This window comes from Amphiprion ocellaris, chromosome 21 (assembly GCF_022539595.1).
Source record: "Amphiprion ocellaris isolate individual 3 ecotype Okinawa chromosome 21, ASM2253959v1, whole genome shotgun sequence".
NCBI lineage: Eukaryota > Metazoa > Chordata > Actinopteri > Pomacentridae > Amphiprion > Amphiprion ocellaris.
The window spans coordinates 12,865,618-12,882,936 of NC_072786.1; the positions used below are offsets into that span (position 1 = coordinate 12,865,618).

Genomic DNA, 17,319 nt, shown 5'->3' on the forward strand with positions numbered 1-17,319 from the left:
TTTGACCGGGGCCTCATATTAAGTTTTTTGACACCTTTAGAAAACCATTAAACACAAAGAAAGCTACAGACATAACTGGCCCGAACTATAACTTTAATATGTTCCATCATATCTTTCCCTATCTGCTTTGGACTTGTTGTATTTTCGTCCCCAACTCTGTTATTTGTAATTGACACTAATTAACACCAAATAGCCAGTTGTCTGCTAGCTAACGTTAGAGCTAACAGCAGTACCTACTAGCTAACCGGCTACTAGCTAACGTTTTACCCAGTGGCCCAGTCGCTTTAAATTTACAAGCACTCTGTAAGTGCGTTTGTAAATTATAGCTTGTAGCTAACTGACTTCAAATTGTAGAATATTGTATATAAGTGTAACTATTTTAGTAAAAACTATTATATTTTGTCATTTGTAGAGTAGTAGTTATATAGCTGGCTAGCAAACGGCTGGTAAGTTGCATTGCTAGACACTTAGCTGTTTTGCTAACGGACGTAACGTTATTCGAATGACAGTGCTCAACAAACAACTCAGACTGAACAGAAAAATCTATTTAGACGAGACAGCAAAGAAACAACGCACGAAGACTCGAGGCTTTATTTTGGAAGCTGCAGTGGGAACTCCACTGTTTAACTCCAGCTCACTTGACCTCCGAGTCTCAGGCGACACAGATAGGCACCGGCCAGTGCGGTAGGTTCGCCGGAGAGAGGTGTCGAACGTAGCGGGGCAGGAGCGCTTCATGTGGAGGCGGACGGAGTTTCAGCTCCCGCCTGTTACCGGCAGGAGCTTCAGACTTGTCATCATCCTCTGTTCGGACTGAGAGGGACTTTGTGCTTTTCTTTTCCCTTTTTTCAGCCGTGCTTTTACTCTTCACTTCACACTTACGTTCAGGGACTCGCCTCGGAGCCTCCCGGTTCCCCCGCTGCTCTTGTTTGCGCTGAGGTTACACCGGGGAGCAGCGCTCGTCAGCGGGCTCATACTACCGGAGACTACGGAACCGTGCATGTGAATGGACTGAGGTTAAAAAGGCACCAGGGGAGCCGTGCACGTTAAACCTGCTCTGCAGCATCAATAACACCTATTTCACCTCCGTGCAGCAGCAGCAGCAGCAGCATGCAGTGAGAGGAATCCTTCCAGATGCTTTCCCACAGCAGACACTGAAGAAAGGAGTCGTAGGAGAGGAGGAGTGTATGGGAGATCTGTTGGATTTTCACAACCCCGACGTTGCAAACTTGTGTCCGGGATGGGGAAGGAGCAGGAGCTGCTGGAAGCCGCCCGGACCGGGAATGTCGCCCTGGTGGAGAAATTATTGAGTGGGAAGAAGGGAATTCTGGGGTCAGGCTCCGGCTCCATCCCTCTGCCCAGCCTACTGAGGTAAGCAACCTGCATGAATCTGCTTCCCATGACCGCTACACAGTCCAGGGAGCCCCTGGGGGTCCTGGAGGGATTCCTGAGGGGGGGTTCCCATGCTGCAAAATTAGGCATAATTTAGCCTCATCTTAGGTCACTGCACTAGAAATGAGCCAAGACAACCAATCTGAGGCTCTCTCCTCTCAGCTGCAGCATACAGACGGTGTAATGTATATTCAGACGGCAGAGCACATCTTTCCATAAGGTATAAGGTTGCAACATGCTGCAGGAGACAGGAGAGGACGAGAAAGGAAGTCTGTCATGCAAAGTCAAGAGAGCTGAGTGAGTGAGGCAAAGCGCAGAAAAAGTGCTGCAGGCTGATTGAGGTACATACTGTAACCCAGACAGAATCTATCAATATGTGACAATACACAGGCCAGTTTTCTCTTGTGTCCTTCTCTCCACCAGGACTGGTTTTGGGGAGAGCTACTGTACGCTGAGCTGAAAGAACAGACAGTACCTTCGTCTTCTGACAACTGTCACAGTGTAGTGATGCTGAGAGTCCAGTCTGCATCTTTCACGTGTTTCTCTGTGCAGCGAGAAGCTTTTTTCATCAAACCCTCGGAAGCACTAAAGCGTGAATTTTTAATCACCATCCTTGTGAATTGACGTTACCTAAACTGATCATCTCGTGGTGTTTGTATATAGCGCTGTGTCTTTTCACATGATGCTGAGAAGGCCTGACAGGCAGGATGTCAGAGTTGGCTGTGAAACTGTTCTGGCTTTTCACGTGCTTCTTTGTCGGGAGGCAAACAGTAAACAAAGACTGGATTTCCTGATAAGGTGATTAGCTGCTTCTTGGTTGTGGAAAAGAAAAATCACTTGCAACATCTTTTCTGGTTTCTGGAAAGAGAGGAAATGCTGTTAATCGGGTTAACAGGTGGCTCCAGACTTCACCTTATAACCTTGAACTCATTGTTTATGTGAAAGTATCAACTTATTTCTCCATTTTCTAGTGTCTAGTGATGTGATCGCATGCTGCTATTTGTCAGATGAGGTCAATATAAATGTTATGTGAAGGACAAAACCTTAAAAAGCCTTCAATCTGGCTGTGAGAACAACTGCTGAGGTTATTATGGTCCTCCTCCCGCCCCTGCAGCCTCTCCCTCTTTCTGCTGGGGCTGAGGCTGAGCCAGGTGATTAGTAGATCAAAGGCGGGGGTGTCTGGGAGGAGTACCGCCTCGGGCTCTCGAGCAGAGCATCTCACGACCGGGCTCAGGTCGCATGCTGGCAGGGAGAATGCCAACCACTCGACTAAGGGCCTCAGGACTCCTGCCGAGGTCTTAAAGGGCAAGAGCCAAACTTGTTTAAAGCAGAGACAGCTTCATTTAAACACGGTTTCATTCATTGGCCGCAGGAGAGGATGCGATAGAAAGCAGTAGCTTCTCTTCACTGTCCTTTAAGCTTAAGCACAGAAAGCAATAGGAGACTGCAGCGTTTTGAGGAATTCCTCCCACCTGTAAGAGCAGCTGAGGAAGTACAGAAGACGAATGCTGTCTGTTTGCCACATTTGGTGATAGATAAAAGTAAGATATTCATGTTGTCGAAGCTGCGTGCAACAAGTGGCCAAGAACATGTGGTGCAGTTTTTTAACTCGTGGGTCAGCAAAGTTCATGACATGCACGGTTTGACATACTGTAATTTAGGTGTGCCCGTGTGTTTCTGTTCTTCCTTTTCTGCACATTAATTTCCTCTCTGAGATAATGCAGTTATAGTTGTAGATTAAACTCAGCAGTTAGATGAGAAGTAATTATTGACGCCGCTTGTTTGCTGGTGTAGTTTGTTGCCTCCTGCTTAATTTTCTGTGCAGTGAGATGTACGGGTGTTGCATTTAAGCTTTATCCCGGCTCCATACCACATGTTGACCATTTACCGTACATGCTTTATGATAATTGTCACAATGATGCTGTATTTTTATTGGATTTGGCTGCAAGGATGTCAATCATTCCACCACTGGTACCATTGAAAAGTTTGGAGTCACTTAGAAATGTCTTTATTTTTGAAAGAAAAGCATTTTTTTTCAATGAAGATACAATACAGTAAATTAATCAGAAATGCAGTCTAGACATTGTTAATGTGGTAAATGGCTTTTCTAGGTAGAAACGGCTGATTTTTAATGGAATATCTACATAGGGGTACAGAGGAACATTTCCAGCAACCATCACTCCTGTGTTCTAATGCTACATTGTGTTAGCTAATGGTGTTGAAAGGCTAATTGATGATTAGAAAACCCTTGTGCAATTATGTTAGCACATGAATAAAAGTGTGAGTTTCCATGGAAAACATGAAATTGCCTGGGTGACCCCAAACCTTTGAACGGTAGCGTATATCTGAAAAATTGTTGGATGTTTTGGCATTAAAGCTACCACAGATGTTCAGGGTCCCCAGAGGATGGATCCTGCCTACTTTGGTGATACTGATATTTCCTTTAGCACCATCATCAGGTTAAAATGCGTCAGGTTCATGCAGGACTAATGTGATTCTTATTAGTCTCAGTTGTGTTTTGTGTTTTGTAGTAGTGCCAAATGTTAACATGGTAAACATTATACGTTGCTTGATAACAGACGGAGCTGTTACAGTCTGTTTCCGGCTAGGTTTTGTCTTCCCTTTGACTACTGAGGCGAACTGAAGTGTGATGTTCACTGCTAGTAAATGTCAGCCACCCAACCTTAGATTTATGTCTCCACATTTTAATGTGCAATTAAAAAGTATGAATATAGAAGAAAATATGCTGACAGAATGAGTTTTGCAGTACATTTAGCAAAAAGATGAGAAACAAACGAATATCAGCATCCCAAAATTTAAAACTGAATACCTATGCAATGAAAAAATATCTAAATAGTCCAACATTTCTAGAAACTCTTCGTCTTGTTTAATGTAATTCATTTTCTTAGCTTAGCTTGAAGGTGCATTAGTAACCTTGGAGACCAGCTCTACACGAAGTGCTAATTTTCTGGCCCTTTCAGACACATCTTATGGCCTTCGAGGATTGCGGTTACTCAGTTGTCATGGAGATGGTTCAGTTGTTACCACGTGTTGGTGTATACATGAAAAGCAAAGTCAAAAGTAAAGTGTTAGTATGAATACAGATTGATAAACTAAAATTAGTTTGCCCGCTGGTGTTTGTTTATACCTCACACTATGAATCTGTGTTGATTGTACGGACTTAACTAAAAAATTACCTCCGATTTGTTACGTTATGTGCAGTATCTCATCTCCCACATTACCAAAATGTATACACTGTTCCCTATTGTGTTTACTTTACGAATTACGATTAGAAATTAAATTTATGGAAGGACAGTGATTATTTACAAATCCCTGAATTAATGTGGAGCTTACTGAGGAGACTATGAAATGACTCAAAGTTTCACTGAGGGAGTGTTGGTGGAAAAGCATTGTTCACATCAGTGTAGCATGAGAAACAAAGTGCAGTAGCTTTGACTGTGTGGGAACCCAAAAAAGAGAAAGAAACACAACTGACTTGGAGGGTGAAGTTGAGGTCAGTCAGGTGTGTTATGAGTGGAAATATGTGTGCAGATTATTGTCAATGAGTTACGTCCACTGTGTTACACATACTTGGCTTTTATTGGGTCAAGATAATGGCCCCATGAGGAGATGCCTGCGAAACACTGGGTGGGCTACACACTCCTGCACATCTGTCCATCTGGTTAGAGGCATGTGTGTGTTAACGTGTGTGTGAGCAGCCGTGTGACACGCCTCCTAATTGAGAGCTATTTGTACTTTTAGCAGATGAGTGAGTCAGCGTCCAGGTCACATCGGGGGAGGGTTAACGTTATGGGAATAATCTCCGGGAATCAATGCATAGTTTCCCATCTTAAGACCTCTGAGCCATTCATAGCATTCCTAAGTCATGAGGTTCCTCTTTTTGCTGAAAGAATTGCACTAAACGGCCAACGTGAACAGAGACACACACACTTACTGTTTAAACACACACATTAAGTGCAGGATGTAGAGAAGACGATCCTCTGCTGCAGTTTTGTGGTGCGAGGCATGAACACACACACGCACACACAGTGGAAAATCAATACTGTATGATCTCACTGCTGTTTAATGGGTTATATTCTCTTGTAGATGACCCGTATTGTAAATGGTGACTTTGTGTCTGTGCTGGGAAGTAAAAATAAATCCTAAACACACTCCCTAAAGCACTTATCTACTGGCTGGATGTGTGGGAATAATTAGTTTACACAATATTACATAATTTATGGAGGGCCTGTAGTGGTTGTACGTCAGGGCATTTCATTGCTGCTTTGCATTTGTGATGCTCCCTGTGATTTTAACCTCCTTCTCTTCTGATATCATCATCTGTTACCGACTTATGCACAATTCTGATCACACCGGTGCTATGATGTTATGTTTATAATCTGTGTACGCTCTGCGTGGAATTCACTCGTGTTAATTTGTGTAGCTATGTAAGGTCAGCTGTGAATGTGAATGCAACTTATTAAAAAGAACACACATACAAAAAAAGCTGGCTGCATTTATGGATTGGCCATGTCTGGATGATAGCTGATCTGCTTAATCAGGTCAGTACTGACGCTGACACCAATCCTGTGGATCAAATCGGTGCATCTCTAATGTTAACAAATCTGCCTCCTCTGATCTGCTCTAGTGTTTTTTAGCAGCTGCGGAATCCCCACATATCACATCCTCACTTTATTCTAATGCCATATTTATTCTTCCGCTAAATTAACTTATTCCAATTAGGTCTTTACTGTATGCACAAACTGAGATTATGCTTTAAATGAAGCAGATGGAAGCGTTTTCCATTTGTTCTTTTATGGAAAAAGGGGGAGAAACTCTCTGCTGGTGCTACCACTGTAACTCTCACATAGTTGCGACAAATTTAGCCAAGTCAGGTCAAGTCTCTGATATTTATATAGTACATTTAAAACAACAGACGTTGAGCCAAAGTGCTTTCCAATAGAAAGAGCACTTTGGGCCGAATGATATTCTGGGTAATACACATGTAAAGAGATCGAGGGAAAGATGGTAGAGCAAAATAATGTGATTTCAACACAGTGCTGCTACATTAGACATAGTAAAATAACACACTTTACAGCAGCTATTTATTAAATTAGGAAACTAATACACAATTTTTGACTGGTAGACCTTTGCAATGAATTTGGATGAAAAGTTTGCAAGGATTTCTGTGCATTGTACATAGATTATTTTTGCAGGCTTTCTTCTTCACTCTAATGTATCAGTACATAATTATGCTTCAAGTCCTGCACGCTGCACCGTTCACTCTAAAAGGATCAAGTGTCTAAATGTGTATTTTTCCTTTAAGCAGCTTTGCACATGGACTGATATTAACAGTGAAGATGAATCTGTGATGACAGTCTATCATCGTACACATTATACTCTGTGCGGTGTCTGGTAGGAGAAATGAGGATAAATGTGCTGACTGTGACATCATGCTGACTGTGATGGAGTGATGCTGATTGAAAGCTGATACACACAAAGAGAATGAGTCATGATTCGACAGATGGCGGCTGATCCCTCTTCACTCTCCCTCTCGCTCAATATCATTCTGGGGAAAGCCTTTCTTGTTTTTTTTTTTTGCCTGTTTGTGTGGCTAGGTGTGTTTATCTCCCTCCTCCTTTGCAAACAAACAACCTTTAAGTGGAGAGAAGTGACTCCCAGAGGACACACACACACACACACACACACACACACACACACACACACACACACACACACACACACACACACACACACACACACACACACACACACACACACACACACACACACACAAACTCTCACACACACACATACTTCAGTATTCCTGTACTGACTCTGTTTTAATTGGCATCCTCACAGGCGGTCTCCCTGGCGTTTATTTTCTGATTTCTTCTCCTGCTTGTGTTGGACTCTTTAAGCGGCTCTTTGTAGCTCGCAGCATGGGTCTGTGTGTGTCTGTGAATGTGTGTTGTGGTGGTTTCCATGTTGTCCAATGAGGATGAACGGCGAGAAACAAACCCGCAGATATCTGTTTATTTTTCTCAAGTTGTTTCATGGCCGCAACACTTTAGCTCTCTGTTTCAGGAAACGGCAAATCAGACGACCAAAACCGAAGTCTGGCAAGCGGCCTCTTTGTGTGTGTATGTGTCTTTTTTTGCAAGTCCAAGTGTGTGACATAACCGCAGTCCTTGCATAACCACTGCTAGCGTCCACAGTGGAGAGCAGTCAGGGTGAGAACTGATGGGGAAATCTAAGAGCTACATGTGGTGCAGGAAACCGAACGTGGGTCAGAGGTTAACTCTGGGGAATGCAAGTCAAATTAAGGACTGGATTAAGAAGGACACACACATACACATAACGTGAGAGTGTCTGTGTGTCACCAGTTATGGCGCATGTGGAATTTAGTCTAAATGTTTAAAAGATACTGGTAAATTCTATCTTGTTTGTGTAGAATTTAACCCTCAACAGACATCCATCCATCCATCCATTATCTATACACCGCTTAATCCTCACTAGGGTCGCGGGGGGGCTGGAGTCTATCCCAGCTGACTCGGGCGAAGGCAGGGGACACCCTAGACAGGTCACCAGTCTGTCACAGGGCTACATATATAGACAAACAAGCACTCACACATTCACACCTACGGGCAATTTAGAGTAATCAATTAACCTCAGCATATTTTTGGACTGTGGGAGGAAGCCGGAGTACCTGGAGAGAACCCACGCATGCACAGGGAGAACATGCAAACTCCATGCAGAAAGATCCCGGGAAAGCCGGGACGCGAACCAGGGATCTTCTCGCTGCAAGGCGAAAGTGCTAACCACTACGCCACTGTGCAGCCCCCCCTCAACAGACATATGGGTTGATATTACAATTAATCAATTAACTGATGAATGAGTTAAGAGAAAATCAGAAACCTTTTTATTTTAATGCATTCATAGTTTCAGTCATTTTTCAATCAAAGCTGCTTTCTTTGCCAAATATGATAGTAAGCAGAATATCTAAGGATTTTGGGCTGTTTGTTGGAAACATCAAGCATTTTAAATATGCTACCTATTGGCTCTGTGAGTATTTTGGGCATTTTTTGACTATTTCTGTATGTTTAATGCACAAAACATCAATTTATTAATTTTGTGGAAAATTAATATGTTTAAAATAATCTTTGATATCCCTGTTGGTGCTTTAAAAAACACTTAAGATAACACATAAGATGATTACATGCTTTACTATTGTTTGTATGGAGCACATATATTCAAACAGAAAACCTATTTGTGGTAAAAAACAAACAAAAAATCAGCAACAACAACAAACTTACAACAAACTTACTTACTAGCGTGTCTGTATTCCCAAGGTCAAACATGCTTAGGCTCAAACAGACAAGTCTATCTTGTAGGTGTGACGCTTACAGGTTTGAAAGAAAATAAAACGTTGAAAGAGTAACTGAACACCAGGCTGAAAATCTGTGTTTTCACATCACAGCTTCAGGTCTGTTTCACCTCTGACCACACCCAACACCACCGATCTGTCCGGCTGGGTGCGGTCAGATGAGAGCTTTTTTGAACTCGTAACCACATCCAACGGTGATGTCAAAGGTTCCTGGAGTAAAGAAAAGCATCTTTGACGATTTTGTTTAACGTGTATCTTGATATTATGACAACCAAATGCCAGATATTGACTATTTTACATTCATTTCATTTTCTTAAACATTCAAAAATTTCCTTCTGCAAGAAGAAACTTGTATTTTACAGTAAAGCTGCACAATTATGGCCATAAATGATAATCACAAGTGTTTTGATTACAAATACATATGTTTTTTACGGACAAAGTAGTTTTGTTGCATTTTTACATTTAAATACAAAGCACTGTTTTCACAACCTTGTGATGTTACAATCCTGCTAATGCACATGTGTTTGCATCAATACAAGTCTCTTCTTCTCCTGAATTCGATGCATCTGCTAATCGATAGACACTACAGTTTACCAATGCTCCATAAATGGCCCACGTGCAGGATGTGGTGGTTGCTAGCGAGGCAGCTGTGCACAGAAAAGCTTCTAGTCTCCACTCAGTTACTGCAGCACAACAGCTCAAAATGATGACCAAAAATTCTTTGAAATAGGAAGTTGTCTTGTCAGATTTACCCAAGTTAAAACAAATGTTTTTATCATTATTTGATTTTTTCTGTGTGCAGAACTTGTTGAAGTCAACATAGCAGTTGATCATGTTGTGATTATTATTTAGTTCTGATTATTATTTGATTAATTGTACAGCTCTAGTTTAAGAAGTGTCTGGTTTAGGTAACGTTTATACTAATAAAAACTGTGAAAGAAAAACAGATCAGCTGCTGATTTTGCCACAGAAAAAACTTCTGATAGTTAAAAATGTGTTTACGCTACAACAGTATTTTTAAATGGTATTTTCTGCTACTTCTTTGATTATTAACTTCAGAAAGAATCAGATTTCTACATGATGTTTAAAGCCTGAACATATCCTGGAACCTGGGAGCTCTTTTCTATAAATGCACTATTTGCAGTAGGGCTCCTTTTTCCTTAAGTTTGGGTTTAACAGTGGCGTCAGTGCATTGAGGTTGTCTGGAGCCAGACTGATCGAAGAGGGGATGGAGGTGTGAAAGTGTACGTGTGCTGGTGTATATTTAAGTGTGTGTGTGTGAGAGAGAGAGAGAGAGAGAGAGAGAGAGAGAGAGAGAGAGAGAGAGAGAGAGAGAGAGAGAGAGAGAGAGAGAGAGAGAGAGAGAGAGAGAGAGAGAGAGAGAGAGAGAGAGAGAGAGAGAGAGAGAGAGAGAGAGAGAGAGAGAGAGAGAGAGAGAGAGAGAGAGAGAGAGAGAGAGAGAGAGAGTGTGTGTGTGATCAAACTCAGAAGCTCCTTACAACTCCATTAGGGTCCGGGCCAAGCTCTGCTGCAGCGTCCTGCCAAGAAACTGAGACCTCCATACTCGCCAAGACACACACACACACACACTCTGCATCTCTCTTTCCTGCTCTTTAAGCCTCTGCCTCTCTTTGTTCCTCCCTCAATCTAAATCTTTGGTATTTGTCTGAGTCACAAATCTCTTTTTCTTTCCCTCTCTGCCTCCCTCCCTCCATCTGGTGCCCCGGATTCTCTGTCAATATCTCCCTGGCTTCCTCTCCATCACTCACTTCACTCCACAATGTCTCTCTCCTCCTTCCACTCCTCTCCAGAGACGAGCGATCAGGCCTCCCTACTGTTGCTCTTTATGGTTTCCTCCTCCCTCTCCTCCCTACCTTCCACTATCTTATCAAAAGCTCCTCTCCCCCCTCCTCTCTGTCTCTCTATGTCTCCCTCTCTCTCACTCGCGTCTCACACCACACTACATCTGTTATCACTATGTGGGAGCATCTTTTACCCATAATGCCTCTCTGTGCAGCATCGGTGTTGGTTGACGGCGGCAAATGGGGAATTCAGGGGATTCGTGAGCTCTTCTCAGAACTGGCTGCCTCTACAAGCTCAACCTGAGATTTATTAGTGTTGTCCAGGTCGAGTTTTCTGTTAGAGGAGGAATGTAGCATTGTGACGGCCCAGGAGACGCTGTTATAAAGTGGTAAAAGAAAACATGTCAAAGCTGTGATTTCTAGATGATGACTGCTGAATGTAAGCAATCACAAATATTGAGGAAAATGTCCAGGAATGTGCTGGTTAGCTTCATAAAAAAGGAAATTGTCAATGCAGTGTATAGTTTATTTAGATCTGTTAGGATGTGTTCAGATTGCAGCTGTTTCTACTTGAACTTGATCTTGATGCTTACTGACTCCAATTCAGTTCTCAAGTGTGCAACAACATGAACAAAAAATACAAGATGAGACAGCTGGAAAAAAGTAACAGAAAGAGTTCCTGAGCAGTTCTGTGATCAATCAATCTGAGCTGCCATGCAAACACACACAGCCTTTTCACACACAATTTAGCCAGTTGGTGTATATTGCTAGGTAGCTAAAGCTTTAAATGTATTATTTTAACAACATGTGATGACAGCGAACTTGTCATTAATAAATAGACTTTGTCATTAATAAGGGTGACTTCAACTGAATATATAAAATAGAAATAGGAGAGATTAAATTATGACGCCCTCCACTGTTTGTGTTGGATGGACTGAGATTAATCGTTACTATAGTTACTTATGATGTTCTTCTGTTTTCTTAATCTTGTACTGTTCTATCACTTGTATTGTCCACTAAGGTTTCTATCTTAAAGCATTATTAATTATTGTTTTCCACACTCTGTTTCAGGGTAATCTGTGGCTGCCTTCTAGCTGGGCCGCTAGTCGTTAGCATAGTCTTAACCACCATGAGAGGAGCTAATTTCCTGGTTTGTGTCTCTTGTTCAGTTTTTTCTGTTTCTTCTTGAGAGACTTTTCTGAGACCACAGAGTGACGACAGAGAGAGAAAGAGGAGGCTGCATCAGACCTGAAGTAGAGCATTTAACTGATCAATTATCTGTCAGTAATTTACCAATATAGATAATCGGTATAATGACAAATATTGGTCACAATAATCGGCCAGGTCGATAATTGGTCTATCCCTAGAGAAGGTGGACATAGTCTTTGTATAGAAGTCTATGAGAAAATGACTCTCCTTCTCACTTGATCTGTTACCTCAAAAAACATCTTCCTAATGAGTTTATGTTCTCAGTCACTAGTTTCAGGTTTCCTTTAATACAGCATGATGTGCATTCTGTTAATTATGGTCCTATTTAGAGTAAAACAGACAATAAAGCAGGGTTTGTCTATTAATGTATACATCAAGGTAGGCCTATCTTGGGTTTCCAGGTTGCTACTGAGTCACTGTGTGTAATGTCTGAGATCTCAGTTTGATCTAAATGTTAAAGTCAAGGCTTGAGAAATTGCTCAACAAACCAGAGGTGGTCACGGTGGCTAAGTCCACTTTTATATACAGTGTATGTTCAAAAAGTGACATTTACATGAATTAATTGGGGATAAATTTGCTGTGTGTTTTATCTGGCCACACCATGAATTTGCTAGTGATGCACAGATACTGCGTATACTGTACATATTTAGTAAATTAAGCCATGATAGCCTTCTCATGTTATTTTTCAAAAGAGATAAATACTTCTCATGATTTTGACACTGCGAGTACCTAAAATAGTATAGCTCTCCACCAATTTTGTTGTGCTGAGTTGGCAAATAAACAGTATGGTGACCAGATTTGGCAAGACAGACTTAGACTAAAATTGGCGGAGATTTAGCTTTTGGTAGCAGTACTTGGGCCAACTGTGGGCTGGAGTCAACACTTGGAGATTTGGTACATTATTAATAACAAATCTGGTATAAATCTGGCAGCAAAAAGCGCTAGATTTAGGCTGTTTGGCACATAATTTGTATATAATTGCCTAAATTGCGACTCTGATTTTTCCCACATACTTGATATAAAAGAAAGTAGGTGTGTGTCTAACACGGACATACAGTTAAGTTTAGAATGCCAAAGATGGAAAAAGTAGATTTAAGAAGCCTTGTTGTGTATTTTTAGCCTCCCAACCTCCAGAAATGACAAGGATAAGTACATCTGACAAACATTTGATCATGTAAACTGTTACTTTAAGGTAGCATTGATGATATATCAGTAAAGAAAGTGCTTTAAGGTAATTTCTATGTCAATTAAAAACCACATAATGTAGATGGACATGTAGCATTTCGTTCAAACTGAATGTTTCTTGAGCATTTTGACATAACAATGCGTAATGAATGATGTAATTCATGCTTGCAGTGTGCTAAATCCATTACCAGGCGAGTGCTGCTGAGATTTTCTTGTTAATTTAATTGTCTCATGACTTTCCCCCTCCACATAAGTGCACTGGTCCTGTTCTGGACATGTTGTGTTTGGTCTTGAAGAGCGAAACATGTTGACACTGAGTGGAGGAGACACGGAGGCAACATGCAGGCAGCAGAGGGAGGGCAAGGTGTGACGTCCATCCTGTCACAGTAATCTACAAGTCTGTGACCCCACATAACACTGTAAGTGTTGTGGAGACACGCACACACATTCCACTCAGCTCGCCGCTCTCTGATAGATGGCAGTGTTTAATGAAGCGCTGCTTTTGAAGTAGATAAGATGTGGAGAGAAGAGGGCTAGAAATGCTAATGTCATTATGTGCTTAGGGCAAGGGCTACGCTGGAGGGCACTGGAGGGAACTTATGCATGAAAGTGTGTGCTTTGTGAGTTTGGACTACTTTAATGTCCAATTCTTATGTATGTTTTTAAAAATGGAACTCACAAGACGGTGTTCGGTGCCCAGTCAGTGCCTCTGAGTATGACCACTTTCAAGCCAAAACCCTTTCAACTGGGATCTTCTTTCTGTCATTTAGGCCATAAAACAGAATAACAGACTACTGAAACGTCTTTTTTTAAACTAGTCCTTAGATAATGAGGCAGGTTGCAGACAGTTGACCATATTATCCAAACCACTTTTCTGGAAGTAAATCCACAGACACTTTGTATGCATCCATTAGATTTGGCCGTGCTGCTACTATGTTTATTTTTAATCTCCTCTACTTTTTGTATATGTCTTCCATTGTCTAAATAGACCCAGAAACTTCAGAACCTTGTGAGTTAAACTCAGGAACAAAATGCTTCTTTGGACATTCCTGTCCGTGACTGCATTGCAAGTGAATAACTGTGAAAATTAGGTCAATTAGGCAGATAAGGAATTACAAGCAATGGCTTTGTTTCAGACCCAGCTTTTCCATGTTTTTCAGTTTGGGCTCCCTAGACTCAATTAAGTGAAACCCTTATACTATTGCATACAGTAATTTGACATTTGCCAGTTTTTTACAACCTTTTTTGCAAGCAACATTTTCTTTGTATTGAGTTTGGGTCTCTGGTGTGTGTGCAGTTCAGTTTAACCGTCTGAACCCCAAACAGTTTCCAGCATTTTTTGTTTCTGTCATGTTTTTAGTCACTGTGGGCTCATTTTTCACTGCAATATGAATTCCTGCACCTCTATGAAAACAGCACAGCCATGGCTAGTGGTAAGGAGAACTCATGAATCTCTTTTGTGCAGCATAATAGTATTGTAATACCCTAAATCATAAAATAAGCCTGCAGTTTAGCCCACTTTAGGTGATAATACCCTGAATTTCTGGTATCTGTTGGTCGCAGAGGAGTCAATAATCTCTTCTCAGCCAAGGAGCACAGAATTTTTGCTGTTCGCAGAATAAGGTTACTTTAAATTATTTGTAGGTGGCAATCTTGTAGATATCTCATAGAATAAAGTAATTTTTGATGAAATATCCTAGTTTTTAACTTGGATGTGGTTGTTTTTGAACATTAATTCAAAGATAGAAAATCCAGCAATTCTTGTCTGGCCCTGATATATGGTATAATTTACACTAATTTCAAAGAATGCCTTTCTGTTTTGGGCTTTGTTTGTTCATTTTTCTTCTGTTGCAGTCTGTTTAATTTGAATACATTTTAGAGGCCCAGAAAGTAAAACTAGTTGTATTTACAGTCATGTAGTTGAATTTTGATTTTCTTCTTTGCTACACAGGTAATTATTATGTGTTCACTCAGGTTCATCTTAAATAACAGACAGTATTGTGCTGTGGTAACAATTTTGGGAAGGCTCTTTTCTTTTTGAGCGTGACAAGAGCAAGATGAACTTGAATGACCTGCTTAGAGCATTGACCTCAGCCCCATCCAGAAACTCTGGGATGAACTGGAAGCTGACTGTGAGCCAGGTTTTATCGCCCCAACATCAGTGGCCGTCTTCTCTAATGCTCTTCCGGCTGAACAGGAGCAAATCGCAGACTGGTTCTAGAAATCCTGCAGAAAAGCTTCCTTCCGTCTACCGAATATCATTCAAGTGTAATTCCTGACTATCCACATACTTTTGGCCATGTAGCATATACAAGCAGTCTTTTCCTTCTCACAACTGGTGCAGTGCCTCGTCTTAGCCAGCCAGCTGCCACGACAAATAGACCTTAAAGAGACATAAATGCGCCTCATGAGTACACTAAAACAGTCACATGAAATACAAATATGAACTGATGTGGAGAGAAAGAGAAGCAGAGTGAGACAGAGACAGTTAAAAGGGAGTAATTTCCACTCTATTGCAAACTCTTTGCCACATTCATTGATGAAAAAGATCCAGAAAGTCTTTCATCTGTAATCTATGCAAATATGGAGTTTCCCAATTACGCTGCGCCGCTTCTGTCGCTTTTTTTCTCACCCACACACACAAATACACTCAACTAATCACCTCGGATGACTGTGTGACTGAATGCCTCCCCAGCTTGTCACAAAGAGACTCCGTATGAATATTAAACGCAAATTCAGACTGTGTGGACATGTTCCCCTGACATATGGCTCCTCATAGGTGTCTTATGTAATTTGTCACCAGGTGTGTAGATAACAACTTACCTGTGTGAGTGACGGAGCTGAAGGCTGTGTTTACACTTCCTATGTGTGTGTGTGTGTGTGTGTGCGTGCGTGCGTGCGTGCGTGCGTGCGTGTGTGTGTGTGAGTGACACCTAGCTGGGGCTGCGACGGCGCCTTTAATTGCTTCGTCTCCTCGGCGCTCGTAGCGAGGGAGCGCATGCAGAGCAACCAGGAAGTGAATTACCTGGAGCTGACAACCTCCCACGGGATACACATTTCCCAGCAGGCTTTGCTGATGCCAACAGATTGCCTGTTGTCTCTTTCTCTCACGGTCCCTGTGTCAGGCTCACACAGACACGCAAAAACCATGCACTCAGGCTGCGATCGGTGCTACAGGGTTGTAGATGCAGCATCATGAGGATATGTGGATATAATGTATTCAGACACTCATAGACTCTCCATATCCGCCCACACAAAGCTGACACGACTTCTACATACATGATTTAGTGGGCCAGAAGCTGCTCAGGTGGCCTTGTTTACAGTCTCTTTTACTGAGCTTGTTTAGATTAACTGTATAAAACAATGATTGTGTGATATTCACTAAAAAAAATACATGATTAACATATTATATTGATCTTCCTGCTGGCTGTACACCTATAGGAAGCAAGTCTATTTAAATCCATGCAATTATGCTAGTGGTTATGTAATAAAATTCAACAGTCGTGTTCTCTCTCCAGCTGCACTTGGACACAGAGCTAATGTTTTGAGCTAAATGCTAAATTTAGGATGCTTACATGCTCACAATAACAACACAAACATGCTGATGTTTAGCACTTGTAATGTTTACTATGCTCATTATTTGAGCACGACATTTCGGCACGCAAATTTTCCGTCTTTGTTTTACATGTAGTAATTTGCTAAAAACAGATTCAAACATTCCTTCGTTTTAAGTAGATTTTAAGAGTAAATTTTGGATATTTAGCGGTAACTCCTTGTAGAGGCTCAGCAGCCATCTGTCCTCTAGTTAAAAAGGCAGAGGATCTCCAAAGTCAGTTGATTACATCCTCTGGGCACCAGAAATGTCCGTACTCAATGTTGTGGCACCACATCCAATATTTCAGTCTTGCCCAGCAGGATCGACTCTAGAGCTGCCAGTGCTTCTAAAAACAGCCACTGTAGGTGTGATCAGACTCAGTAAAAGACATTATTCAGAGATATTAGAATTCTTTTATATTATAAGAAGCCTGAAATAAACAACTATGCGAGAAATTTGTAACACTAAATATTGCATTTATATGACACAAGTCCCACTTCTTTCCTGAAATAACTTTTTAAAAGTCTTATAACTGGTTAAGCGGGAAAGAAGAGAGAACTCAAAAATTGCTCAATTTTGTGCTCAAAGGTGTTACTGGTATTGAAAAAAAAATCATAGCTTATCATTTATCACTGCTTACTATAGGTATTTTACTCCTGGAATTTTTAATTAGATTCTAATAATTGTCTCACTAAGGGCTTTATGGTTGCACTGAGGTGTTACAGATTTGATTTGATTTTCTTACAGAATCT

General features: G+C 41.3%; 1 protein-coding gene across 6 annotated transcripts in view; it reads left to right on the forward strand.

Annotated features, from left to right (window-relative positions):
- Window positions 1-680: 680 nt before the first annotated feature.
- The window catches only part of anks1b (ankyrin repeat and sterile alpha motif domain containing 1B), a 269,926-nt gene continuing 253,287 nt past the window's right edge, over window positions 681-17,319 (forward strand). For 3 of the 6 annotated variants that reach the window (XM_055006384.1, XM_055006382.1, XM_055006383.1), the window contains exon 1: window positions 684-1,368. In XM_055006384.1, coding sequence (XP_054862359.1) covers window positions 1,238-1,368 — 131 coding nt within the window. In that variant the 5' untranslated portion in view covers window positions 684-1,237. Of the gene's footprint in view, window positions 1,369-17,319 lie in introns of all 6 variants that reach the window. The other 3 variants (XM_055006381.1, XM_055006380.1, XM_055006379.1) reach the window with 3 other exon arrangements.